This window comes from Anguilla anguilla, chromosome 3, assembly GCF_013347855.1.
Source record: "Anguilla anguilla isolate fAngAng1 chromosome 3, fAngAng1.pri, whole genome shotgun sequence".
Classification (NCBI taxonomy): Eukaryota; Metazoa; Chordata; class Actinopteri; order Anguilliformes; family Anguillidae; genus Anguilla; species Anguilla anguilla.
Genome location: NC_049203.1, coordinates 17,636,977 through 17,664,394, shown reverse-complemented (window position 1 = coordinate 17,664,394; position 27,418 = coordinate 17,636,977). Strand labels below are relative to the sequence as shown.

The window sequence follows — 27,418 nt, the reverse complement described above, 5'->3', positions numbered from 1 at the left end:
TTCCTTAAAAAAATGTACATTTTCCTGACACAATACACAGAGATGTGTGTATGTGTATTTGTGCGTGTGTGTGTGTGAGTGAGTGCATGTGTGTGTGTGTGTGTGTGTGTGTGTGTGTGAGAGTGTGCGCGAGTGAGTGTGTGAGAGACAGTGAGTGCATTCGTGTGTGTGTGTGTGCGTGTGTTCGCACGTGTGCGAATGCGTGCGTGTGTGTAGGGTGTGGTCAGCAGTAATTTTTCTGATTTACTCAGAGCAGATAAACATAGATAACGGCACCAGCGGAGGGAAGATTGCAGAGGAAAGGAAGAAACACAGCAGAAATCAGCGCGTGATCAGAGAATTTCCTAGAACACTCAAGCTAATTCTGCGGGTGTTTGTTGTTCCTCGCGGCCCCATATTTCACTCAGCGCTGAGGATGAGGATGGGGGGGTGGTGGTGGTTGGGGGGGTGTAGTGATCTGCTTTGTGTATGTATCCAGACAACACGATCCCACCCTCATCTCAGAGCGGGGGAGGGAAATGAACCTGCTCCTTCACGGTCTTGGGTTTTTGACTTTTCGAGGAATTTTTGCACTGGTCCAAGGCATGAAGAGAATAAATAAGCCTATCTTTCCAGAATGGCTGAATGCTAAAATGCTCCCAGACCTATACTTGTGAAGCAATGTGAGACTGAAGCAGCAAGCGATTTCTAACCAACCAACCAACCAATCAATCAATCAATCTGTATTCTGTACAGCAGGCGGTCACACACAGCACACTGTGGTCATTTTCCCAGAAGTAAAAATAATCATACTAAAAAGCCGCTGTGGTTAAAATGGAAAATGAGCCCCCTAAAAGGCCAATCGAGTCTAACATCCTGGGGAATAGTGGGATGCTAAAAACTGAGAAAATAAAAAAGCAACAGTCTGTACAGAAGCTCCACCAATACTGTAGCTTTGAGAGCCAGGAAGGCACTGTGCTATTGCGCCCCCCTGTGGTCTGCACCCGAAATGCAGTGGTCTACTGTCAGTGACAGCAAGTCAAAAGACTAAACAGGGATTTACACACAAGCAGGTTTTTGGCTTTTATGGTAAATGTGCACTTGTTCCACTTAATTTATATGGCTATTCTCTGTCACCTGCAATCTCTCTTTTTTCTCTGTATTTATCCACCTCAAATCTCTATCTTTGTCTCCTCTCATTTGAATTATGTCTTGTTTCTGTCTAGTGTATCTTTCTCTGCTCTCTTTGCGTTTAATTTAATTTCTCTCTCTTCCTCCCTGTTTCTCTCTCACACTCGCTCTCTGTGTGAGACAGCAGGGTCAGAGTGCTGTGCTGTACAGGACATGCAGTTTAACAAGACAGCATCCTCATGTCCTTGCCATTGTTTTAAGACTCCTGGAATTTTAACGGGGGGGGGGGTTGAGGGGTTCATTGCCGTTGCCGTGCAAAGTGGGGGCGCTTTCCGGTGGCACGCTCCGAGTCTGGCCTCGCTTCTGACGTCACACAGAGCCGCACTCGAGGGCCCCGGGTTCAGCATCTCAAGACACGCAGGCTGCTTTCTTTAAAGACGGGAGGACTGTGCTGTTTAACGTCTGTGTATTTCTGAGCATTACTGTGACAAGGGGCGAGATGGGCTATGCCAGTTATGCACCGTATGTGGATCCCAGGCACTCGCCCCAAACCCAGAATTCATTGCTGTGGCAAAGGCTTTAAGAGCAGTTGGCTTTAACATGTTTTAACATGTTTTAGATTGTACACTTGCTTAATTTTGTAATTTCTACTGCATGTGACAATGAGTACAGCGTTTGTCATGTGTGTGTGTATGCTCACATAATTGCGTGGCTGTGTGTGTGAGAATGTGTATGTGTGTGCGTGTGCATGAGCATGTGCGCGTGTGTGTGCGTGTCTATGCTCACGTAAGCTTGTAGCTGTGTGTGTGAGAGTGTGTCCGTGTGTGTGTCTAGGTTCACGTAAGCATGTGGGTGTATGTGTGAGAGTGTGTATGTGCGCGTGTGCAGACAGTGCACAGTTGCATCCCATAGGAAGTGGTAACGTAAATGCTTCTAGATTTTCCTCAGTACTTGTGGGTTTTCTCAGGACTAACAGACCTGTTTAATTAGACAAAATCCATAACACCAGCTAATGAGACCCATGCACTAGAAAAATTTGGTGGGGTTTAAAAAAAAAAAAGTTTCATAAGTCTGTAGGACACTATTTCTGCCTGCGTAGAGAGGAACAAAAAGGTTTAATGTTGCACATCATTTCTGGGCTGACAGACAGCAGTGGGGGATTATGGGAGGAAATAAACAACCAGGCTGTATTCAGTATGAGTGATCTCAGTTTCAGCACAACCAAAATCGCACGCGCGTGTTCACACTCCGGTCAACTGCATCATCAGTCTGTTGACTTCTGTTTCATGAATCCCTTTCCAAGCAGTAGCCACCGACCTCAAGACCCAGCTTTCATTAGTCATTGAGGTTACTCTGTAACACTGAGCAGCGAATTACACTCCCTTTCGCCCCTGTCACCCCGGGCAACGTGAGTGTGACATGATAGGCTACGGTGGATGGGGGTGTGGTTGGACAGAGACCTAAGAGGACTATAAGGATACAGATTTATCTCCTCAGCTGCTGTCCGACTCTTGTCCAAAGGACTTGTACCCCCCCATCAATACGACGATAACTCACCAAGCACTCATCTCTCCTCCCTCCCCAAAAAGTGCCTTCCTCCCCCAGCCCCAGAGAGGAGGTAAGAATGGCACCCTGCCCACTCCCACCCGCTCTGAGGAGCTGGGGCCAGCTAGTTAACTCCAAAAAGGCGGAGATCTGGCGCTTAAACTTTTCACAGCGAAGACCGTGATGAATGAGTCTGACCTTTGACCCCTCGCGGCTCATCGCGGTCGACTGTGCTTGTGTCTGGAGTGGAAGCCGTACCTCTAACACTTCATGGTAAATTATTTTCACTGACGATGAGGTCATGCTGAAATTGAGTCATTAAATAAATATTCTCCTCCAAATTCAGGAATAACCGATGGCGGTAGGTTCTGCCTGATTTTCAAATAAACTTTGGGCCTCCCCTATCTATAGGTATAGAAGGCATAGAGGACGAAGAGAGGTGTTAGGCAATGGTTCCCAAATCGTGAGACAGGTCTCACTGGTGGCTCTTGAAAGGGATTGAGGTGGGTCGCAAGACATGTGCACTTTCCAGTTCAGTTGAATGCTGCACTAGTCATATATATATATCTATGTGTATAGCACTATCTACAATACCATGTACAAGCAGTTATTTTAACGTTAAAAAGACAAGAATTTCATATTTGAAAAATCATCACAGAAAATGTCTTCCCTCATTAAGTGGGTCTTGCGCTCACTGTGTTGAGGTGAAGTGGCTGAACGCTGTTTTGGGCGGTTACAGTCTCCATCCCATTCCCCGCAGCTGGGACTCTTCACGGCCTCTTGGAAGAGCGCGCGCTAAGCGTGTTCCGACGTCAGATCTCAGAGAGCCACGCATCGCCACGAGACACGAAACAGCTGCCGACAACGAGCGCAGAAGCATTTAACACTGCTGAGGGGAGAAGAGAGGGAAAACTGGTTTGGATCTGCAACCTTGCCCCACCTTCAGCCAGGGGGAAACTGGGAGAACAGGCCACATAGAGGTAAAGGGGTACAGTTTACTTCACATGATCAAAACAAGCCAGAGTGAAATCCTCTGCTTCTGAAGACATGCTTGCTTGAATGCTGTCTGAGTGCACATTCTCCACCCGCTGCCCCCACACCACCACTAACAAGAGTCCAAACAGTCATCTGTGTGAGGACAAAGGTCCACTGAAACCTCTGGACATTAAAAGATTTTTTCCATTATAAAGTTTTTTTCATGTACTTCACTTTAGTATTTAGCTAATATGATGTATTACAAAAAGTAAGTCATAAATGAATATGTTGACCTTTACTAGAATTTTCACAATAAAATATTTCTTGAATGGGTGTTGCTGCTTTTGCTTAAAATTTCAATGACTAAACCTCCAGGCCAGAAGCTTCTCTTAAATTGTCTGACCACAAACCAACTTTTATTAGATTGCCTGAGCTATTAAAATGCTTGTGGAATAATGAAAATGGATGATTTGGTATGGGGTCAGCAAAGACATGATCCTCTTGACCACTCTTTGATTGAGACCAATAAGAAGGTGGCAGCCATTTTAGATGATGACATCTCCACAGCCTGCATTGTGTGGTTTTGCTGAGAGGGAGTAAACCACAGTAGGGAAGCCATAGAGCCCACATCGCACTTGTACGACAGGGACTGTAGAACATGGAGAAAAAACATCACAGTAGGCCACACCAAGGAGCCCCACAACCATTCCTCTGTAGAGTGTGTGTGTGTGTGTGTGTGTGTGCGTGCATGTGCTTGCGTGTGCGTGCGTGTGCGTGTGTGTTGTGTGTGTGTGTGTGTGTGTGTGTGTGTGCCTGTGCGTGTGTGTTGTGTGTATGTGTGTGTGTGTGTGTGTGCGTGTGTGTGCATGTGACAATGAGAAACAGGCTGCTCTTGATGCAACGGGAAATCATGACAGGAATTCCTGCTCTCGTGCTGTCAACTCCCCCACCCCACCAGTTTCGCTAAGAGTTGCTTTTCAATTCAACTTTCTAATAAGATGAACAAGACAGATGTTTTTACACTTCTGAACCTTGAACCTGGACCCTGAACTCTGAACTCCAGCTGGTTGCCCGGCTGGAAGCTTCTCAACAGGGATCAACAATCAAAATGTTTTTACAGAGCCAAATCAAAAAGGTCAATGGTTACCATGACATTAAAAAGAAAGAATAAATCAATTTTTAAAAACCCCTCTGTTTGAAATGGACTTGGCCTTTGGTTATCTTTGAGAGACGAAGCAGAGCAGGAGGTTGGGACTGCTGCTCGTTGGCAGGGTGACATCTCTCAGATCTCTCTAAACAGTGAGGATGGTGTTTTTGCTCAGACTGACGCAACGCAACAGTCGAGGAGGCGGGATGGCATATGCTCAAGGTATGCATAGAGTGCATGACAGTGGGTCAGGAACTCCACGCCCCTTACCCAGATGCCAGATCTCCTGCCTTCATTTCCATGAACGACTTGAGAAATCATTTGGAAACCACTCCAAAAAAAACTACCCTCCAGCTATGGGTCTTCTCTGAAAAGATGATAAGGTCCAAATCCATGTCAAACAGAGGGGTTTTTAAAAATGGATTTATTTTGAGAAATTGTTCGGGGTAATAAAATCACCAGCCGGGGAGGTGGATCCACAGCTGCCCCCTCTCTGTGCCCTCCTATTAAACGATAAATGTGAAACCAGCTTCTTCACGGAGCTCCGCTTGCCAAAAACACGACTGACAGCTGGACGCTTGCTGGGGCGAGAGTTGCCCGAAGCGTGTGCGGCAACACGGGGGCGTGGGCACGCGTGCAGGCACTGCACATGGGCGCATGTGCCAGTACACGCTTAAGGGTTATGAAGCTGCCCATGCACCACAGCCAGCAAATGTGATTTCAGATGCACGCATACCCTAACATACACAGGTGCCGTACACAGACTATATCTTCTGAAATGAGTCAGATGACCAGACACACCGGCAGGTACACAGCAATTCTTGCACCAACTCAAAGACACAGGTCCCATTATAAAGGGTTTAAGTTGACTCTGCTCAAATCCTCTCCCTGTTATAGGCCAGCTAAGTAGTGATTGCAAGATCTGTGAATCATCCAGGTGATTTCAAGATCAATGGATCTGCTCAGTCATCTAGGTGATTTAACAATCAGTGGCTCCGATTTAACAGATTCCAGTTAGCAGCATGTGACCACAGTCGTAGCACACAGTAATGTATTCTGCAATACTGACGTATTTCGTAGCCCACATGGCATTGCAGTAAAATCATAAAATATGTCGAATATATAATATTTGACTCATTAAAAGCTGTGACCAAACTGAACCATTCCAGTAACTTGAGGACATAATAGAGTGCGGGGCTATTCGAGATATGAAAACCAATATTTAGGCAGACGGGCAGGTGCATGCGAACACACACACCACATACAACAGGTGAGAAATGAGCCAAATCCGCAGGGTCCAGTTTGTCCAAAGAGAGTCTGGTGCCAAGACAATGCATGCAGTGTTCTCGATACCCCTGGCCCCCACCAGCAGGAAGCACCAGCCACCCCCCCCCCCCCCCCCCCCGCCCTTCCTATTAACGTGCAACGTTTCTCAAAGTCTGGCCCCCCGCGAAGGCGTGGGGCGAAGCCCAGCCGAACGGGGAGTGCAGGGGTATAAATTTAATCTGAAAAAGCATGTCTGTAGGGAGGGTTTGGAACGACCCGTACGCAGAACTATGGGAAAAAGAGCCTGTAGGGGTGACCTTTTCACCCCTACCCCCCTCCCCCCAATAAAAACCTGAATACAAATAAGAAGCCAGTGGCAGGCACTCCAGGCCCCCGAGCATCAGTCACAGGGATGGGAAAGTTCCCCCTCTGTTCGGATGTTATTAGAACAGCCTGTGGCGGGGTTATAGACTGCCTGGGGCAGAAGACTCTGTGCGCCTACCTCTTATAACAGTCTCTTACAAGGCATGGGACGTCCCACAGGGAGGGGCAACGGAGAGGTGACATTTAATCAGAACGAAAGCGCGTGCAGATCCCTTGTTCAGATTGGCGGGGTTAGGTTTTACTGGGACAGGAAACCCAGAACCAGAACCAGAACCAGGATCGACATTGATTACATTATGAGAACACTGACAGACACGCTCTTTAGCTGCCTGGTATTACGCTAGGAGGTGAATATCAGTGCTTCCTTTTGGAAAATGATTATTATAAGGGCAATACATAAGTAAATAACCGAATACGACAATCAGAAACAATGATGCTAATTCAATCCTCTAGACAACGTCCTTGCTCTGATGCAGCTGTTGGTTGACCTAACCTCTCTCCTAGAAATATTCACAATACTGGCTATCTATCCAATGGTGATCCAGTCCTATGGGAAATGGGCTATATAAACTAGTGATGCTCTGTAACTGCCCTGCATTCTCTCACGTGCAACAAATACAGTTAATCCATTTCCCACACACACACAAACACACACACCCACCCACACACACACACACACACACATCTGCTATTTATTGCAAAGTTTATTTACTCAGAGCATGTTCAGGACTGGTAAAGGCAATTAATCAGTCTGCTGTCACTGCTTGCACAGGAAATAAGAAAGAGATGTTGAATCTGGAATCCACACAGGAAGCTGGAGGTGGAGGTGAAGTGAGGACACATGGGTGTGCATTGTGATGTCATCTTTACGAGACTCCACTGTCGGAACCAGACACTGAGGGTGCTTTCCAAACGTTCATTTTCTTACCTCCTCACTTCTTTCCTTGCCTGCAAAACAGGTCAAAAATATGAGAAATCGATGTCTAGCATCATGTGTTGTCAATGTGTGTGCATTAAAATTACTTATTTTATTCTTCCTTTGTCTCTGAGCTCCTTGGCAGACCCAGCAATTGATCAAAGTCATCATCATTAAGGACATTCCAATCTGTTAATGCGTTAGGAGCTGGGAGGCACCTGAAGGATGCTTCAGCAAGGAAAAACAGGTGCATCCTTTTCGGAAGTACTTTTTCGGAACGTGGGACGTATAAATTATTGACCTGTGGATCCATCTCTCCCCATCTGCCATGACTGTAATTGACATGTTTGTCTGACGCTTGAAAGAGCAAGAACGTTCCATTGGCCATTGGCCAAATACACGTTCCCTTGATTCCTCCATTGTTGTGCCCTCTCTTTCTCATAATATTAAAACAGGTTCCTGTTCTCTCTTCCTGTACCAGACTGTCCAAAGCTCTCCCACAAGCTTTCCCTTTGCAGATATATACTTGCACACAGCAATAAATAATTTTTATGATTGTTATTTTTCGCTATATTATTATTTGCTTAGCAGACGACCTTATCTGGGTCAATGTACATAGCTCACATTGTGAATTTACACAACTGGATATGCACTTGTTAAGTATCTTGCCCAGGAGTACCCAAGGACCTCACCTGGGGATCAATACAGCAAATTTTAACTCAAAAACCCACTTCTGTAACCATGGCTACAAGCACCACCACACCAGTCTCCACGCACACACGGATGTTCTCAGGGCAGATACAAGAGCTTGCTGAGTGAAGTCACGTGGCACTCTTTGTTTTTCTTGGACGCGCGCTCCAAAAGTCAACAATCCCTTGAAATGCTGCCCCCAGCCCGTATCCCAGCATTCCCAACGGCGGTCCCAAACAGAGCCCACCCTCCTCTTTTCCTCCAAGGGACCCGTGATATCCGCAGACAAGCGAATAAACAATCCAGCAGAGCTCTTAAACAGCTCCACAGAGAGACCCATGATTGCAAGGAATGAAGCTCTCTTCTGGGAAAAGCTGTTTTCCTTTGACATGACTCGACATTTCAGCCATGACCGTGCACCTCCTCACCAAACTTCCAACCATAATAAATATCCATAATTCTTAATAATAAATAATAAATAAAAGTATAAATGTCCAGAAATCCTTATGCTTTATCATGCACACAATACCCTTAAAAGTTCTAGTTATATATTAGGAAATTAAGAAAATATCATCCAGAATGATTACTGCATGGTGAAAACTGTAAAACTGTGTTGCACAACTAGTACATGCAACTGTTAAAACCATGGTACTTGTATACAGTAGGTGCAGGACATAATGGATACAAACACTGGAGAACATGACTGTAATATAAATACTTTTACATACATCTTATTCAGAGCAACTTATAAAACATACATAAAACATACAATCCATTCATAAAACCGGATACTTACTGAACCATTTCAAATTAAGTACCGTGCTCAAGGGGACAACAGCACAGCACAACCTAAGAATCAAACCTACAACCCTGTAGCTGCATTTCCAGTTCTCTAATCACCTAATCATTATGCTACTGTATACTGCCAACCAACTGGAATACTTTTACAGTACTGTGCAAACTGTGGTCTATAGTACAGCATATACCTGCAGTACAGCTACTCCTGCCACAGAAGTGATGCTCTACAGGCTTTGTTTCTATTTACACTTGAAATTGAACTAGCCCAAACTGCTCTGAGACCATGTGATTGACATTCCTTGAGTTGTATGTGATAGATATGACACAGAGGGAGAGAATAAGTGGGAGAGAATGAATGAGCAGAGCTCAGATTGTCTGAGGAATATTTTGACTCCTTGAGTGTATTTTTGCTCACTGCTGCAGAGACTGTGAACTTTCGGACATATTTTTTCTTGATTTGGCTCTGTACAATTTTAGATTTGTAATCAAACAATTCATAAATGGGGAAAGGGCATGTTTATACACTGCTCTCGCCATCACTCTGCAGGTTCTTTTAGGTACTTTTTTTTTAGCAAACTGCACCCTGACCATCCTATATTTGCAGGTAACTAGTGGTTTGTATCTTGCAGTGTAGCCTCTGTAGTTCTGTTCAGAGGCTACTCTGCAAGAACAAATCATTGACACCTCCACACCTGTCTCCTGAAGTGAGTTTCTGATCTGTCAGACAGATGTTTGGGGTTTTTTCTTTATTAAAGTAATAATTATTTGGTCATCAATTGTAGAGGTTTTCATTGGTCTACCAGGCCCTTTGTGATTATTGAGCACACCAGTGCCCTCTTTCACCTTAATGGATGTTCCAAACAGTTGATTTTGGTAAGCCTAATGTTTGGCTATGTCTCTGACTGCTTTTTTCTTACTTTCCAGTCTCACAATGGCTTCCTTGAAAAATGGCAATAACAAACTCCAAAGAAAATCAAAAGCCTATGAAGACTAGATTCTGAAAGCTCCCTTATACCTGCACTAAGTAAGCAATTGAGCACACCTGACTAATCGGAATCGGGGGAGGGGTTTCCGTTTCAGTACCCATACCCATATAAGTTATGGTATACATACCATATATACCATATATACATACATACCATAACTTATTATGAAGTGGATTATAAGTATTGTAAAAAAAAAGGAAGAGCATGTTTTTACTCAAGGATGAGGATGAAGCACTCCAGCACAGACTGTCCGTCCTGTTCCCACATTACGACGGGGGTTGAGCTGTGCTCTTTGCGTGGGACAGTTATACAGGCACCCAGTGAAACCAGATTATTTTTGGGAAGAAAAGATCAGGGCATACATCATTCCTGCTAGAGAAGGCACAGGAATGTAACCCTTTCCCCCCCACTCACCCACCCACCGCGGGAGCGGACGCACACAAGCAGCGCAGTCCCGTGCACAGTGAAATATGAAATCGTGACTCACTTTTGCCGTCTCTGCAGGCACCACAGAAGAAGACACTGAACAGCCCGGAACTGTTTGTCAGCGACATCTTCACAGCAGGGGGGGAATTTTTCCACTCTCATTAACCGGACACACTTTGTGTATTTATACTGCAACAAATATGTTTAGGCTAGGCCTGGACTTTAGACATATCGTCTAACTCTGGTTTCCCTGGCGAGGATCATGTGCCATGAAGCAATGGAAGAAAATGAAACTGAGCCATCCTGATTAAACAAGACCATACTCAACCTGGAAACCCCCTCTGATGCTAACAAAGGAGACACCTCTGATGTCTTTTTTATTTTATTGCCTGTGTTATCATTCATGCACTTATTTTTATTTATATTTATTTTAGGCCTTCCCCTCATTTGAAACATCTAATTGTAATCATCAACACTCCACAACTGTCATCAGTTCAGCAGAGTGCAGTGCTCTCTTTTGAAGGACATGACGTCAAATGTCACTTATTCTCACACTACAGTTTGCAAGAGGAACTCACACAGACACAAGTCAGAGGAAGCCACTTCCCATGCAGCTCAACAGGTGGACTGCAGGCACCTGATCGACCAGCGGGGGTCGCTAGTGCACAATGAGCTGCTAATATCTCGGCTGAAATGGCCACAGCACACACAAAACGCACACACCCACATGTACACCCACACACAAGCGTACGCACACACTCACACCTTCATGCACACACACTCTCACACAAACACGCGTATGCACACACAGAATCATACACCTGCACGCATGCGTATACACAACATAGGCAAGAGGAAAGCATGAACTGCCCTCCAACAGCAACCGTTTCATGGAAACCATGTTGCCTGATAACAGAGGCATTCCCCGAGGTCCATCATCAGTGGAACCCCAGGGGGAACCCTGGAACAGGCCTATGCGTGAGAGACCGGTGGCCAGCACTTGCAGGTTGCTGCTATTACTGCTGTCATTATTGTTCTGGTATAACTCATATCCTACTGAATACCCTTGTGGGTCATCGACCCTTTGTTTGTGAGGGGAAAATTAAGACCAGGCCACTGCACCTCGTTTCCAGACAAGCTGGCCGCAATACAAAGTGGAACTGGGCTGAACCTCAGAGGGAAATCCTACCACACCGTGTGGAAAGTTAGCATACGCACTGCAGCTTGACCAGAGAGCCATTAATACTTAATACATGAATACTAGGATGCTCCAGAGCCGGGACATCTTGGGTAACAAAGAGGCATTGGTGAGTTCACACTCAGAAGAGACTACACTTAACACCCTCAGAATTGGAGTTCTATAGACACTGCAACAGAGTCGGATCCCCAGTGCACTCCAATTTCAGAATGGCAGGTGAACTGAGCTCAAGCGGTGATGGAGATGGTTTGGTGGATGAGATGGATACCGCAGTTAAACACATACCTAAGAAACCCAAGCGATTATTCTTTTCAAATAAACAACAAAAAACTCGACTTGAATCAATCAACATTTCTCTTTAACTTTGAGAGTTTACTGAAAAATAAATTAGAAAGATTGTATTTGCACTAGACTGGCCACATTCTGTCCAACTCAAAATGGACTGAGGTCCATAAATGATAAAATAATTCCAAATTCTTTGGTGCCCTGATAAGAGCTCTCCGAATCTGGAGTCAATGTTCTGGAATGAGTCTAGGATTGTGCTCTAAATTTCATGACATTTAAGAAATTCATTGGAATGCTTCAGTGTTAGCACAGAAAAGGTGGGCTGTCATGCCATGTTAAAATTGCACAGTGTATATTGGCCAAAAATGCCTTGAAAACAGCCTTCAAAGGAAGTGCCTGAAAGTTGAAATGAAAAGATAAAAATAAAACTTACTGCAAACATATCTCTACAAATCATTTGACGTGCCTCAGCTCATTTTGGGCAGTGATCAATCAGAAAGATTTCAGGCCTAAGCTGGATGAAAATCAACAGGTTGCCATCTTGATTTAGCTACACCACAGTGAACAGGGGCTCCCTGCCAAAAATCGTCCAATCTTGCATGTCCAGACGGCCATTCTGAAAAGGTCACATCATCCACCGTCAGTCTTTATTGCTTTCGTTTTGACACCCACTTGCTTCCAGCTGGGACTTGCATTCCCAGACCATTACAAACCAACCGCATGCAGTCGCACAATCAGAGTGGACAATCAAACATGGACCAGGCACTGAGACACTTGGCCTGGCGTTACAGAAAGGGCTCTCAGATCTAAAAGCAGAGAATTAGCATCTGTGAGTCATTCTGCATGCCATTTTGTTGTGAAAAGGTGACTCTCTGTTGTCCACAAAACCCTAACGACTTCCCTGCTCAACTCATACAGGTGAACTGTTTGTGCCAAACATGGGCATTAAAAATTAGGAACCCACCACCACCAATTCGCCTGTTGGCTTATCAACAAATTAATTAAATAAAACTAAGAATTTTGTTTTCCATGGAGCACATTAGAAAAAATGAAAGCACTAGAGAAATGTCAGATCCGCTGTGACTGATTACAAAATCCTTACATGAACATGGGATATTTATTATTTCTAGCATGCTTATCTATTTCAGCCATACTGTGACCTTGGAGGGTAAATCATCCAAAGTGTCTAATTCCACACAATCAGCAGCTTGTTATACAGAAATTATACTACGATTGAAAGGCCAGCATACACGAGGAAGCCCCAGTTTGGGAACCCCTGTTCTATACCATCCATGGGTACTGCTAGTGCTGCAGAATACTTGTAACAATACACACCCCCTGGAGCAAAAAGACAGGGAGGGGCTGCAGTTCCCCTCTTTGTGTGAGACCCATTCAGGGAGACCCACAGCGTAGTCTCTGCGTGCCTTAACCCTGATATCCAGTCCTAAATCTGCTCTCATAAATATGGGTTGTAAATAAAACTCTTTAACGGTTCATTAGTCAGAGACTACAATGGATATCTGTCTGTCTGTCTGTCTGTCTGTCTGCACTGTGTTCCCTGGACTCCTTGTAAGTATCCTTACAAAAGTCACATTCTGATTTTGTAAGGATACTTGGTGCCTATTAGGGGTACTAATAAACAATCAAAACACATACTGCTATTGACGTAAATGTATTGAAAACTCTTTTCTCAGTGTTCCCAGCACACGTTAGAAAACACTGGAAGTGCCATTATCATAATGGAAACATGTGATCCCTACTTTGCAGTACACGAGAGAAAAGAATGCAGAGGGAATATCTTGGTAGACCATGACAAGAAACCGACATGAAGGGATCAGCACCTAACCAGCTTATGGCCCACTTCCTCTAATCAGAATGCAGCAGGGCTGATGCATGCGGTAGTGCATTTGATTGGAAAGGATACAGGTCTGTATTCAACCAATTTGCGGCCTTTTTATTTCAAATACATGCAGCCATTACCTTTTTCAATGGAAAACACCAGTTTTTAAATCAGTTTTGGTGATTGGAGAACACATCAAACCTGCTCTTATTGTGTGTGAAAACTTGAGGACATGATTGAACCAGGACATAGGGTAGTATGAGAATCGATACAACAATGGAGGTGAACCTTATCCCTATTTATTTATTTACTTACTTATTCTTCCACCATCACCAAGATCCAAGTGGGATCGAAAACTCAAGAGGGAACAAACTGCACAGTAGCCTGCTTTCAATGCTGCAGAATTTGAAATGGAAGACAAGTGCTTCTGCAAAGGGAATCCAAAAGAAACCCACAGCATGAGGAATTTATTGTGTTACAAAAGCTTTCTTTAACAAAGTTATTATAGCGTATCTCCTTGGTGGTTGCTGTTTAATGTATTTGGGTCAAATTAGGTCAAATAGCAGGTTGCATTTTTGGTTTCCACAGGTTATAGGGAGCTCTGACACAAACACACAAAATACAGTAAAATACAGCTTCTTGTATATCTGCTTCAATCAACCCCGCTGTTGTGACAAACTAGAAAATGGAGTATGTTCTACGTGCATATCTTGGCTACGTAAAACCTGAATAATCTCTCAGATCTCTCTATTCTCTCCATAATACAATAGCTACCAGACGGTAAAGGTCTCTCTCTATTCATGAATGGAAGTTTGCGGGAGTCAAGGGATTTTTTTCCACATAGGGAGAAAGAGAGAGAGAGAGAGAGAGGAAAAAACATGACTCCAATGGAATATTTATAAATACCCTCAGCAACGTCTGTATAAACACTGTATCTGTTTGAATCCCGCTGAAATCACCATCCTTGCAATCAAAAAGTTCAGATGGTTTTTGTCTACACCCTGCTTCTTGTATCACATGCTACTTCCTGTCACAGCTGAGTCATGCTTGTTTGCCAGGAGGTTTCCTAAATCGACAGGTCCGCTGATGAGGCACGGGGAGAGTGGGGCTTACAATCTGACAAAAAATTGGCAAATTTTTCTAATATGGCAGCTGAACATGTGATACTTCTTCAAAAAAAGTGCTACTAAAAGTTGAAAACAAAACTATACACTGTTTATGCTGAATTGTCCTCTTGGAGCATGTTTACAATGACTCGGATCCAAAACACATCTCTCCTTATATTACTGATAAGCCTGTATCACAGCTTCATAGCATGTTTATTTACTTAGCATTGCAGATTAATTACAGCACAGTTCAGCTTAAATGACCCGTATAGTGATATTAAAGGCTACGTAAAGGCTGACTTCTGGAACAGTGATGCTCTGTATCTTCTCAAGTAGTCCACTACGGGTGATCTTGGGTTCAAGTACTTTTCTAAAGGTTGTTCTGTTTGTGGGCAAATCAGTTATAAGGACATGCTGTGGTGTGTAAATGCTCATCAGAGTGTCTGCGTGAGAGGGACTTTTTAAACAGTCAGACAAGCTAACCTCCATGACGGTGGAACCTGGACCTTTCTAGGTTTATTGCTCTTCCACGTGCCTTCTCCAAGAGTGGTATAAACACTTGGTGTGTGACTTCAGATGGAGCACAGTGCTTTTCAAGAGGCTAGCTCCATTGGATCCAGTGAGAAAACAAACCTAGTAAGGACCGTAAGACCCCCACGATCGCAAATGTGTATTCAGAGCTAACTGGCTTAAGTTGACATCCGAATAATTGGAAAATATTCTGCAAATGCTGCCAAAACTGCCAAAAATGCTTCATCCCCATTTGCAGAAACCATAAACATGCCCTGCTGTCACATCATTTGTTCTGTTAATTAGGTCCTAAAATTTGTTCCCAGCATACTGACAGATCACAGGGGAACCACAGACAAATAAGTCATAGGATATTTTCTTCCCTCTCCTTATATTGGAGAAATGGAAAGAATGACTCAATTTCGAGACGTCATATCACAAGAAGTTTTCATATTATTCTTTGATAAAATGATATTCATATAAATGAATATGATGGAAATATGGTCATATAGATATATTAATGTGATGGATATATGTTAATGGTAATCATTAGGTACTTTATATATACTGAAAAAGCACTGTTTTTTATCTTGAATCTCATTCGTTGTGTTACTGGCTATTCACCTCCTGCAAGGAAGCAGAAGAAGAAGAGGAAGAGAATAAGAAGATGAAGAACTCATTGAGTTTTAAACAGTGAGTTTTTAAATAGCAAGGGAAAGCATCCAATAAATAAATAAAGAAGGTCCTCTGTCATTCATTCAAATTCACTAATAGTTGTTGCTACCCATTCCTGCTGTTCTTCTATAACAAGCAAAGTGGAGGCCGTGTTTGGTATCAAATTTCTCTGGGATTAAAACTTACACTACCACAGCCTCACAGCAGGGTATGCCCAACAAAGAGAGGCAAAAGGGCGAAAGGGAAGGGGGGGGGGGGGTGATCAGGAAGGGGGGATCGGGTTTGGGGGTTGGTGGGGGGGTTGGGGTGGCTGAGCGAGGGGGGGATTGATGAAGGAGGGGGTGCTCAGCATGTGCAGGTCAGAGCTGTGGGCGAACACGGACATGTGCTAAACGCTAAGTGACTCCTCCACTTGATCCTGACATTCCACACTCCGCTGCCCCACCCTGTCACAAAAACATGCTGGGGGGGGGGGGGGGGGGGGGGCTGCTGTCAGGAGCTGGAGGGTCCCGGAGCAGAGCGGAGGGAGGGAGGAAGGGAACAGACGTAAGGTTTGTTCAAGAGGGGACGTTTCCTCTTCTTTGATTGTTAAAACAAATAAACGGGGGGTAAGGTGGAAAAAGCAGGCCTCCTTAACGGCTTTGGCGCCAAGTGCCGTTCCACGAGAACAATCGCGGGTTTTCCTGCGCGGCCGGTGAAAAAAAGGACGCAGCTGACGGCCTGACCTCATCCGAAAAAAAGGGGGGGCACCACTTCCCAAAGACTGTGAAAGAATGCACTTGCGGTCTCCTTCACCCCCTTTTATGGGCTAAAGTGGAAGACGGAGACGCGAAAGGTCGCATTCAGGAGCCAATTAGCGCGTGCGTCAGCGTGCGCATCCCCCAGGAAGTCCGGTCCCAGGGTTTTACTGGAGGGAACATGCTCTGTACCCCTGGACAGTGGACTCAAAGCTGGAACAGCCGGCTGTCCCCAGCTGCTTTCTGGAGAGCCAGAGCTCTCCACTGTCACACTGAGGGACACCGCTCTCCGGCGAAAGTACCTCACTTCAGTACTTTTCACCTCTCTCTCTCCGTCTCCCTGCTTTCCAAAGCAGTTATTTCATTAAGGGGCGAGTGTTTAGTCTACACTTTAGCACTCTGTTTTTATCATTCCCGCTCCGGTGGGCCTCTCTGACCTTTAGAATTGTGCTTTCGACGTGAAAAAGAAGAGCGATGCATCATGCAGGAGGGAAAGGTTCAAGAGCGAGGTGTGGCGGGGTCGTGCATGAAACCCGTGTCTGCTACAAATATAATTCTCAGGAACAGCAAAAACAAAACCGGCTTCTATTTTCCATTTCCCAACGGTTGTGTAATTTGGGGTTTTAAGCCAACTTTATTGGTTGTTGACTTATGTAACCCTGACAGTACATGGAGCCAGATGAGAACTATCAATGAGTGTTAAAAAACGAAAGTGATAAAAAAATGGAGACAAAGTTTATGCATGACTCCACTGATATGTGTACACATTAGATTCTTAAGCCCTAACTCAACTGTGGCAGTGTTTATATTAGACTTGGTATAAAATGCACCCTGTCACAGCAAAATGTACTGTATCAGAGTTGATTTAACACTGAGGGTTTTGCCGTGTACAGTGCAGTCACTGCTAATACTGCACATTCATCACATAAACATTTTCTCCAGTCGTCTTCTCGGCAGATTGTGCTGCTGCAATTCCTGAACAGGGTTTAAGGGGATCCCCTGTTGGGGGGGGGGGGGGGGGTGGTACCCTCACTTACCCGGGCGCCCTTCTCCGGGAAGCACTTGCACCCTCCGCTGCAGTCCCTCCCTCCGCATGGCTGGTTGTACTTCTTTCCACCCTGAAGGATGAGAAAAGACAGGAGGTCACGCCTTTAAAAGGAGGACTCGCCGAATCTCCTAGCGCGAGGCTAGCGGCACTCGGAAACCTGAGAGAACATATGCACTGTGGACAGTTCCCTTGCCTGGGGGCTCTGAGTCTTTAGCTTGTTTAGCTAATCAAACTGTAAAAAGCCACCAGCAAAGGTGCTTCTGAGCTCGCCGCTCGCAGCGGACCTACCGGTGTTACACACGCACCTAGGCCATGACGGCTGGCAAAAACGTGCTTTGTCGCGATAGTCCATCACAGTCACATGACCGTTTTTTTTTTTTTTTTGCTGTAAGCAGTCTCCTGGGGTGCAATATGATAAAATCTGTGGTTGTTTTAATTCTAACCAGCAGTCCATTCAATCACTTTTGTCTTGCATCGGATGTACCCAGCTCCTAGCAAATGACAAAAGATATCTGGTAGAATTTCAATGACCTGACTTCTTGTGAGTGTATAAAAGAAATAAAAGTAAAAAAAAAAATCCCATGTAGCCAGCTTTCCTGATGCTTCTCTATCATTTCCATGTTCTGCAAAGTCATCAGCATGTGTCATATTGGAATGCCCTTCCAATTCCACTCCCACATAGGCCTGTCATTCCACAGCGGTCACTCTTACTTTCATGTTGCCCGATTCATCACAATGTAACAATGACCCGCCAGACTTATTAAAAAATAAATACAAATCTGATGAGATGTCATCAGGGGCTGTCCTTGTCATGCCTGCTTCAAAAACCCCTGCATCCTGATGCAGCTTTCGAAACACAAAAAAAGGCATTGCATTTTTAAATGACACCATTCCTATTTTCACCGGGAAATGCTCATTAAAAAAACGTCATAATTTTTTTCAATAAATCATGCGAGTGTTTGGGCCGCCCTGTTTCGTGTCCGTGAGAAATGCCCTTGAACAATGTGGCCTTCTGTTCCGACCTTTCTCAGCCTGTCCGGCTGACTTATTAAACGCATAACGGGCAAAATGAAATGCGCCGAGGAGCCTGGAGAGCGTCACATGAGTTTAGCCTCCTTTCTGTGTTATCCATTAACGTCTCATAAGGCACGCTAAATCTCCCAGGGCATTATTAACAGATTTACATAAAGCGCTGGGACATAAGGCTTCGTGAACGTGCTTTAACTGTAACTCGCTTTCCGAAACATTCAGGGGGAGGCCCAGCGAAGGAAAGGAAAAGATAGGAAAGGGAGGTACACGCGCTGTACAAGGGAGAGAGAGAGAACAAACAAACACAAGTCCCAAGGACCAACAAAAACAAAACAAAACGAAATCTGCGCCTGACTTGCACAGGAATGCACGCTGCCAGGTCCGACAGCTCCAGGCAGCCTAATTGTACGGCCTTCACAAGAAACTGAGAACAATAATGCAAATCCTCATAAATATTTTCATTTGAATTCAATTGTCTTTTTATTTTTTAATAATGCATTCCTTAAGGACAATTCAAACTGTGAAGTCCTGCCAAAAGAACTGACGCAGCTTAGTCAAAGGGAGGGTTTCAGCCACCCTGTGTGAGGTGTAATTATGAATATCAATAGTCTAATAAGCCCACATCTGAAGATCAGTGGCCAGCCTGTGTCAGCTCTGGGAACCCCATTGGTCATGGACTCGTCCTTCTCATTAATGATAATGACTGGAAGCTCATGCATATCCATGTGTAAAACCGATTTAAGGATGGCCAGTTCATGCACACAGTGCAGATAAATGGCAGAACAGAAATCAGAAGTGTTATAACCCTGACATGGAACTGGCACGCCATATTCTCTGAGACACACAGACAGATTGTTGATCTGGCTCCGAATGTTTGATTGAAGAGCAGCAGTAAAAAAACTCAAACGTGTTTACACAAATTTAGTTCAGAATTACATTCCTACTTAGAACACTAACAATCTTCTTGGAACAAAGCCCTCGCCATATTTTAAACACACACAGACACACATACCCACGTGCACACATGCTGGCATACACAGGCAACCACGCACGCACACACGCACGCGCCTCTTCTGTTTTCCCATGGTTGCTATATTAACCAAAAGACTCCATGGTAAATGGTTCCTCATTAAGACAAACCATCAGGGGGACTTGGGGAGGGGGGTAGGGGCTGCTATTTCAAGAGATCTCTTCTCATTCTGACATGGGCACAGTTTAATGAATAACAGAGTTTACCCGCAAGTCTCGACCTGCGTGTTCTAGTTTTCCCCCCAGAAAAGTCGAACGCAAAGAAGGCCTATTACCCTCTTCTGAATGCTGACAACTTTACCAGATTAAACAAAAAGTTCAGAACAGCACCTCTCTAGGCCACATTTTACACATTGTTCAGATGCTGTTCTCAACTTAATTTGTTCAGTTAAACTTCTCATAAAGTACAGGTATATGTGCCTTTTTGGTAATATGAGTGCAGTGATAAGTGCAAATCAAGTGCAAATCTACTCTTCAAATCAATCTCATCTGATATTCTGAAGTATCTAACTTCTCAGATCTGGAGTAACTACTTGCCCATATGCGTGGCAAAGGGATGGGGGCAGGGGTATTTTTGGTTGTCCTATTTGTGGGCTTGTGTATTTTGAATGGTAAATTAATGTTCCATCATATAAACAGACAAAACTAAATTTGCCACCATCAGGCGTTGCTTGATTTATGCGTCTTTGCCAGGTAATTGTTTAACACTTGGGAGCCACTAATATTGGCCACTGAAATTGCATTGTGTGTTTTTTTTTCTTTAAATTTGAGTGACAGTTCATTGTTTAAGTAAACTTGTTTTTCTTTACATAGTTTTAAAGCTTTTGTCTCAGTAAACAGCATTAAAACGGATGTTGGCTCACAAATTTCAGGAAACCAACCCAAAACCCCATGGGATTTTCCTGCAGTGCGTTGAATAACAGTGGGTAAAACAACCAGTTAAACAGACTAGGGAAATGTCAGAAAATTAGACAGTGAGTAAATGGCTTAGGTAAATTTTTCAGTATTTTGTATACCTCTGTAGTTTGTAAACTACAACATACACGCTGTACATATGTCTCACTAAACATACAAGAGAATTAAACAGATATTTTGCTTTTTGAAGTTTTTTGATATTATCTTGTGTGTTTTTGATTGGCTCAAGCAGTTTTTGTGTATGATATTTTAGATTCTTGCAGAATCTCCAGACGTCTCTGACGGCCTGCTGGCTTAGCAATGGTTGCTGTAGGGGAATTTGCAAGTTCGTTGTTTAAAGTAAGACAATTCACTTCGGCTTATACCGCTACAATCAAGGAACATATGTAAAATGTACAATATGCATGCACAATATGTGAAATGGACAAAATGGATGAAATATAAAATTAGACTACCCTGTGAAATTTTGTCTGAAGAAGCTAGTGTAGTCACCCCAACACAGGACACCCTAAGACCAGCTCAGTGAGTCTCTGAGGCCTGAAGTAGTCAGAACCATTATGAGTTGGGTCTGTGGCACAGAGAGTAGGTGGGCCTTCTGTGTAGCCCAGGGCAATGTCTGAAAAGCAGGGTCAAGCTCACCACTCCCAGAACACTACAGACGCTTCAACCACAACGCTCAACTGACGCAGCAACTTCAAAAACAATAGTATGGCTGCACGAAGGAAGGGTCCAGCAGATTGACTCCGACAACATGCATTTTATTCACTGGTTTTGCCTGTAATTAATGCTCATTCTCAAAACAACGGCTTTGGGCTGAACATATATCCCATGAGGCCATGGGTGAACCAAAACATGGAGACCCCCTCCCCTCTCCTCCACCCACCATGGTCTAATTTCCAAACACTGAGCTAAAGTGTTCTTTTTTGGCTTTGCATGCATTACAAACCAGACACCGTGGTACACCACGTCTGGTCCAGAGGGGGGATCCACTTCAGGAAATCCACTAAACCCAAACCAAGGCAAACATCTGACGAGCTCTTCCATCCTTTTTCTCACAAGTCTAATTGTCCTGAGCAAGTCAGTGCAAACTCCGTCAGACTACAAAAGGAAAAATCCTGTTTCCCTATTATTAACGTACAAAGAAGCCCGTACAGACATCGCGGTTTGGGAAGAACCCCTGAGCTTTGTGGAATTCTTCTAGAATCAAGAAGCCATGTGCTGCACACAGATCTTGCCTGGCTTCCAGAATATGCTGTCAAAGTGTGTGATAGCTCACTGCAATAACATATACACCCCCCCCCCCCCCCATAATAAGCAATCTGATATGCTGATCTGACAGGATCATTTCACGGCACAAGACATGGATGCCTCTGTAAGGGAGGTTTCAGATGCTTGTGAGTTTTGTTCGGTTTGATCTGGATTGCTTCCAAAGTACACATGACATCTGCATCGGTTCCATGTGATGATTTTCATGCAGATTTTAAGCAGCTTGTTTCTGCCTGAGTGAATGAGGATGAAGGGCAGCCGGCTAAACCAATAAGCAATGTACAGTAATAATCTAGTGGTGCACACCTGTTATACAGCACTTAACTGCTCTGGATAAGAGCGTCTGCCAAATGCCTGTAATGTAATGTAATGCATTACTGTTTTGTTCTGACTAAGCTGTTATTAGAGGAGACTATTGTGTGTGTGTGTGTGTGTGTGTGTGTGTGTGCATGCATGTGTGTCTATGAGTCTCTGTGTGTGTGTGTGTGTGTGTGCGCTTGTGATTGTGAAAGTTGTGTAGAGTGTGTGTGTCCCAATTTGTGTGAGTACTAGTGTGTGTGTGTGTGTGTGTGTGTGCTTGTGTATGTGTGTGTGTGTGGGCACAGAATAAAGTGTGTGGGGGATTCGTCAGCGGGGTGTGCTGGTGGGGGTCTCCCTGTGTTGGCAGAGCAGAACAGAAGGGCAGAATGTATGTCCCCACAGATAAAGAAAATCAGCCTACAGCCTATAATCATGACTGTAGCCTTCCTGGGTGGACTCGGCAACGGCTGGCTTCCCTGCTGTTTCTAAAACCTATAACCCAAACCCAAACCTCCACCCTTATTGAGCTCACCAGGGCAGTCTGTGCACCCCCTCATATCCACCCGTAAGGGGATTCCCCAGTGTCCTGACCAAATTGACAACCAGGCCTTTTCAATTTGTCCATTTCATTCAACCCTCACGTAATTGTCAAAATTAAATTGGTTCAGGGCGCTACACATACAGTACGTCAAGGTGTAGTGCATTGGCCAAGGTTGGTATGACCTCCATGAAGGGCACAATTTAAATACCATTCACCACTGCCATTGCCATCAGCTTCATCAATCTTCATTACACTGGAGAAAATAGTGCCCTGATCCTCCAGAGAAATTTCACAAATTGATTCATAATACAGACTCCATTTCACCAGGCCATACAGCCTGGAGGCCTTGCATACTTCCAATTCCCTTAGAATTCCACCCCAACACATGTTCAAATCTTGGTCATATGGCTCTAATGCGTCACACAATAATTATCAAAATTGTCTAGCTGTGCACTTTGGCCTGGAAACCTTGCGTGTGAACTATTTTTATTTTTTGCCCTGTTCTTCATCCGTGCGAAGCTCTCGAGATTGCCTCCAATTTCTACGCTTATTGGTCATAGTCCCAAGACGTGCACGAAACAACTCAACTACACCTCATCCATTGCCTCATCCATCAGGCATGGACTGTAGACGGGTGACAACATCTTGTCATAGATGTAGCTTATAGGTTATGGACCACACCCAGCTGTGACAGCATGTTAAATGCTACTTTTTCTCTGGGTAAGAACAATCTAATTTTCTAAATAAAGCACTGGCTTTGACCATAGTTCCAATTCAATCTAGGTTGCTGCCCACATTCAGCATATTTTTAAATGGACAGCTGCCTTGACCAATAAAATTATGACTTAAAAAGCATCATGTGATTGCTGGCTATTCCTTTTGATTTACATTTATTGCACCACGTTGTTGAAGACATAGAAGAGAAAAAGTAGCCAACTGGCATATTCCATTAAAGCAAAATATTTTAGTGTAGTGATGGGCCACAGTCCGGTAATGAGTCCTATCTAAGCCAGTGTTGACTGGCCTGCAGCCCTGAAAGAGGGTACGTAATTGGCTGTAGCACCTCCCAGATAGGGTTTATGTCAGCAGGTCCTCATGGAGATGATAAAATAGGGATAGAACTGATGTGTCATCATTTCTTCAGGCAGATACCTGTGAAAAGCGTAACTAACATTTATGCTGGTAAGAAGAAACAGAGAAATCTCAACAGTGTCAGGATGGCAGTTAGATGGCCCTACACCAGCCTGCACCATGCGACGACAGCACAACTCGGCTGCAACTACTGCAGCAGCTTCTGAGGGGAGCCCAGGCTGCTCTGTACTCTCCCCACCTGATGGAGGAGAGTGTATAAATAATATGGCCCAAAACTACAACTGGGGAGAAAGAAAAAGGAAAATATGCAGTAAAAAAAAACAATCTAACAAAAAAAGTACTCAGTAGGAACATAAAAGCCAAACAGCAAGACAAGAAAGAAAGGAAAACTCAGAGATGCTGGAAAGGAACCAGAAAAATTCTGATAAGGCATGAGTGGAGCCGGAAGAAGGCAATACGCTGTTCGAAACGGACAAGCTGAGTGCTTTCGAAAGAGTCAACTCTGTGGAAAGGTACCTACCTACCACTTGGATTCTCAAGGTATCTTAATCTCCCAAAGTGTGTGCGTGTGTGGGGGGGGGGAGTTAGGGTAACAAACCCCCCCTCCCTTTTGGACATCCTGACATCTCTCCCCTGCACAGCTGCGCACTTGTGAACAGGAACCCCCATCACAATTCACCCCCGACATTTACAATCCCCTCACATCATAACTCTGCCTTTATCTACTCATTTGCAAAATATGTTTTGGAAATTTATGGACAGGAAACATTAAAATAAACTGTGTTATCTTTGATATGTTTACTTTCACATATATAGCATATATAATTCAAAGGAAAACGTGATATGCACTTAAGAAAAGCAGTCAAACCAAATTATTAACATCTGGAGAACCTGCTCTATGACTACATCAAGTCAACTGAACAAAGTGTTATGCAACCATTTAAAGTCTCAAAAATATCTTTCAAAGTAGAAAGGGTATCAGTCATCTATTTATGACTAACCAAGCTTCAGAGACTTTAACATTATAGACTTTTATGCACTTCTGGTTCACAAAAAACGGCACTAAAGTCTCAGGTTACATGTAGAACAGATAACCCTCAGCATTAATTTCACACAGGCTCATTGGTTCAGAACACTGTTTGAAGTCACGATTGTTCCTGACGCTACATGTCAGTTTATCCACATGAAAGCTTTTAAAGGGAAATTATGTTACTAAACAAAAACACAGGAAAATGTTTGAATCTCATTGTTTAAAGTTTAGACACAAGGTTTAACTTAATCCCCTGTACCGCCCACAGATAGCAGGTAAACTCCAGCAAAGGCATCTTCTCCCTTGAGCCTGTGCTGACATTTGTCAACAGTTGTTTCCTTTCTCGTCAAGTAGTGACCTTTGACCCCTACCATACCAGAGGATTTCCTAATGCTGTCTGAGCCCAGACTTCACACCACCTTCCTTCACAAGATGGCAGACTAATTGGAATAGAGCTGCTAGTGGGGTGAAGTCATTTGGAGTGGGGCTAACTCTAACTACAATGAGCAGCTAAATCCATGCAGTGGAAGAGGTACATCTACAGATGTTTATTTCCCACTACGGTAACAGAAAGGGGTTGGGATTGAGTTTATGGCACAAATTTCTTCCCTTAAATTCTTCTGCGAGCATTAATAGCATACAAGTTCTATGACTTCTTATGTCATACCTCTCTCTCGTTAAGAGTTATACGCATATCTTTAAGTTAATGTCATGCTAAAAATGCCCTCTTTGTCAATGCATGAAATGATTCTCTAAAAGATGTTGTTCTGCACTTTGGCCTGGAAACTTGTGAGTGATCAAGCCATTTTTCATTCGCTCTGCTTTTCTTTAAATTTTTGTGTGCAAAATGACATGTTTCACTGCCATTTGCACACTTATTAGTCATGAATTAAAACTCTTTCATCTCACATTTTCCTCTTTCATCACGCATGGACTGTGGACATAAGAGAACATCCTACCAAGGATGTGGGTTATAGGTTACTGCCCATGCCCAGCCATGCCTAGTATGCCAAAGGCTACTTTGCCCTGGAGGTACAATTGCATTTGTGAATGGTCAGTCCAGTTAAAAGACTGGATTAAAGTATAGGGACATGTTCTGTGACATGGTATCGATCACTGATCGTACCTGTATCAAGTCCTTTTCTTGTTTGGCATAAGGCCTTCTTGGAACAGATAGCAAACCTGAAGCATTAAATTGAGAAGTTTCTCATGCAACTAGTTCAGATCCTGCTCATGCCATCTCTGTCAGTTATTAAGACCTCAGTTATGGGATGCTTTCTGACCCAAAATAAATTATTGACTAAAAGACTGCAGTGGTTAGGATAAAGGTTAGGGTTTGGGACCTCACGCCATAGGCGTAATCGCTGTATACCACCTTCTAGGATGAACCCAAACTGGACCCCAGCACAGGGCAAGTCACACCAAAATGATCTCTAACGTGCTCTGGAATCTGGAATGATAAGGGGTGTCTGAAATGGTAGGAGGATGTAGGATGGCAGAGGACCACATGTCTAATGAAGGAGTTTATGATGCGCAGGAATGAGGGAGGAATATGAAAAGTGTGTGCGTACAGGAGTATCAGGTCAGGGTATCACACTATATCACCACCTCTATAGGAGTGTGGGTGAGCTGGACAGCATGCACGTTGCTTTATAGACAAAACTATTTGTGCATTGTGCATATTTTGTGGAGCTATTGAATGCACTCCTTACACTGTACTGTGAGCTTGGACAAGCCATGCATGCACTGCACATACATGCAACACGTGCTTAGATGAATGCAGCTAATCTTATTCAGTTAGCAGGAACTCTTGTCCACTACTGCCAGAGATAGAGAATCTGTGTATAACAGCTATTCGTGAGGAACGGTTATTCTTGAGACTGAGCCTACACTTGTACATTGTGGATATAAACCTGGGCAATCCCTCTACAGCCAGGGTTTTCTCAACAAGGGGTCCATGACCCTCATCCTCCATCCCAGTCCGCAATCCCCCTGCCCCACCTGTTCGCTGTTCATGATTCTCCTCTCCCAGTCTTCATGTGTAATCAACTCCACCCCCCCTCTAGCTATCTTCATAAAACCTTTTTTATAAAAGCTTTTTAGCCTGGCTGGGGGTGCCTGGATCGAATCCGGTTAAAAAACCCTGCTCTACAACATGGGCCTATTTGTTTTGCAGGATACATCACTCCCCCCGTCCACCTTCCTCCATCCAACAGCAATTCCAAGCATGCAAGTAAAGGAATTTTCACAGTACTTCCAAGACAGACCAGACCCACATGTGCTAAAGGGTGCGGTGATGGAGTGCATCACATGACAGGGGCACAGAGACGGAACAGATTTATGTCCTGGACCTGGGCCAAATCAGCAGCCCGATCGACCCACTGATAACACCTTCCCCGAACCGGACACCCGGTTCTCTTTGGAGACCTGCCGAAAACACCTCCCCAGAACCAGACAGCTGGAACTCCTTCGAGGTGATGACTGAGCTGAGTCTGTGAGCTGTGATGTTAACTTGGTAAAAACACACGCATTATTTTTTTCTTTAACAAACGTATCTGGATGCTACTTTCTCAT

The 27,418-nt window shown here is 44.2% G+C and overlaps 1 protein-coding gene across 3 annotated transcripts in view; it reads right to left on the bottom strand.

Moving 5' to 3' along the window:
- Positions 1-27,418, bottom strand: part of col4a2 (collagen, type IV, alpha 2) — a 65,427-nt gene that overhangs the window by 27,027 nt on the left and 10,982 nt on the right. For all 3 annotated transcript variants that reach the window (XM_035411467.1, XM_035411469.1, XM_035411468.1), the window contains exon 4: positions 17,632-17,712. In XM_035411467.1, the coding sequence (XP_035267358.1) occupies positions 17,632-17,712 (81 nt within the window). The remainder of the gene's footprint in view (positions 1-17,631; positions 17,713-27,418) is intronic.